The sequence below is a fragment of the Budorcas taxicolor genome, chromosome 15 (genome assembly GCF_023091745.1).
Source record: "Budorcas taxicolor isolate Tak-1 chromosome 15, Takin1.1, whole genome shotgun sequence".
NCBI classification, from domain to species: domain Eukaryota; kingdom Metazoa; phylum Chordata; class Mammalia; order Artiodactyla; family Bovidae; genus Budorcas; species Budorcas taxicolor.
Genome location: NC_068924.1, coordinates 48,077,547 through 48,079,315, shown reverse-complemented (window position 1 = coordinate 48,079,315; position 1,769 = coordinate 48,077,547). Strand labels below are relative to the sequence as shown.

Here is a 1,769-nt window from a genome sequence, read left to right as displayed (position 1 = left end):
ACTAGTAAGGTCAATGCCCTTAGAATCATAATTTTGATTTCTACAGTTTCTAGGTGAGAAACACTGGACTCATCTTCCTTTTCCATAAATATCCATACTAGCATTTGGAAAAGGTATTCCAAATTTTATTATCATGCTGATTTAAGCTGATTTCCAAATATTTAATGTCATGTGGCCATATTTCCATCCATTTTTTTCATGATCTTCAAGGAATGACAGAGAATTCCCTTCTGCCTTCCGATCCATAATTTGTCTGTGAAGAGGTATCAGGATCAGTGGTGAGGAAAGGATTCATGAGCCTTATGGGATCTACTAACATGTCATATCTGAACCCGGAGACAGTGATTCTGATTGGGATCCCTGGACTAGAGCATGTGCAGTTTTGGATTGGATTTCCCTTCTTTAGTGTGTGCCTGGTGGCTCTGCTGGGGAATGTCATTTTAATAATCATTATTGCAACAGAACGCAGTCTTCACCAACCCATGTACATCTTCTTGGCAGTGTTGGCAGCCACTGACCTAGGACTCTGTGCAGCCATTGCTCCCAAGATGTTGGCTATCTTCTGGTTTGGCTCCCATTCCATGGCTTTTGAGGCTTGCCTCACCCAACTCTTCTTCATCCACGCTTTGCAGGGCATGGAATCTGGCATACTGTTAGCCATGGCCTTTGACCGCTATATTGCCATCTGTGATCCTCTGAGGCATGCATCCATCTTCACACCTCTCTTTCTAGTCCAGATGGTACTGATGGTGGCAATTCGGACAACAGTGCTTGTTGGGATTTTACCCATTCTACTAAAACGACTGCACATTTTCCAATCGGTGGTTATTGCCCATTCCTACTGTGAGCACATGGCTGTGGTCAAGTTGGCTGCGGAAGATGTCCACATTAACAAATCATATGGGCTTTTTGTGGCCTTTGCAATTCTGGGTTTTGACCTGATTTTTGTCTTCATTTCCTACATTCTTATTTTTCGAGCTGTTTCTCATCTTCCTCAGAAGGAGGCAAGACTCAAAGCATTCAATACCTGCACTTCCCATATTGTCATCTTCCTAGAGTTTTATATCCTTGCTTTTTTTTCCTTCTTCAGCCACCGTTTTGGACATGTATCACCCTATACTCATATATTCTTATCTACCATCTATCTGCTTGTTCCCCCTGCCCTTAACCCCATTGTCTATGGTGTGAAGACCACGGAGATCCGCAGACGAGTTGCTCAGATTTGTATTATGGAGCATGACTCCTGGTAGTAATCCAAAAATAATATTATACAGGAAAAAATATATTTTTAGGTTTAAGATGAAAACTTCTTGTACCATGTCTATTTTGATGAGATTTTACATCATAATGATCTCCACTAAAGAATGCATATTCCAAAACAGGAACAATCAGACTATGAGATCAACTTAAGGTGAAAAAAATATATGTATCTCATATCTTCTTACCATCCCTTCATCTCTCCCTTCCTTTCTTCCTTTATCTTTTTGCCTTCCTTCCATCATTCTTTTCTCTTTTTTCCCTTTCTTTTCTTGTTTACAAGGAAACAAGACATAAGATTCCTTGTATCTTCCTGTAATATCAACAGGCAGTTTATCTTTTGGATGTGTAAGATTGACACAGATATATCCATTATTTAAAAAGAATAAATCTAATTTTACTTAAGCTATGCTAAGATAAGAATAAAAGATTTCAGTTCACACGTGAGAAGCAATTACTTTAGATTTTTTTAGGGAATCAGAGAGGATCTCATATAGACAGTCATGGCAAAT

The 1,769-nt window shown here is 39.2% G+C and overlaps 1 protein-coding gene across 1 annotated transcript; it reads left to right on the top strand.

The window, feature by feature from the left end:
* Positions 1-293: 293 nt before the first annotated feature.
* Positions 294-1,250, top strand: LOC128059890 (olfactory receptor 52A1-like). The gene has a single exon (XM_052652155.1). It carries the CDS (start codon positions 294-296, stop codon positions 1,248-1,250), a length of 957 nt encoding a protein of 318 aa, XP_052508115.1.
* The last annotated feature ends 519 nt before the right edge of the window (positions 1,251-1,769 follow it).

Coding starts and splice junctions, on each gene's coding strand:
- LOC128059890 (XM_052652155.1), top strand. CDS start 294: ATGAGCCTTATGGGATCTACTAACATGTCATATCTGAACCCGGAGACA.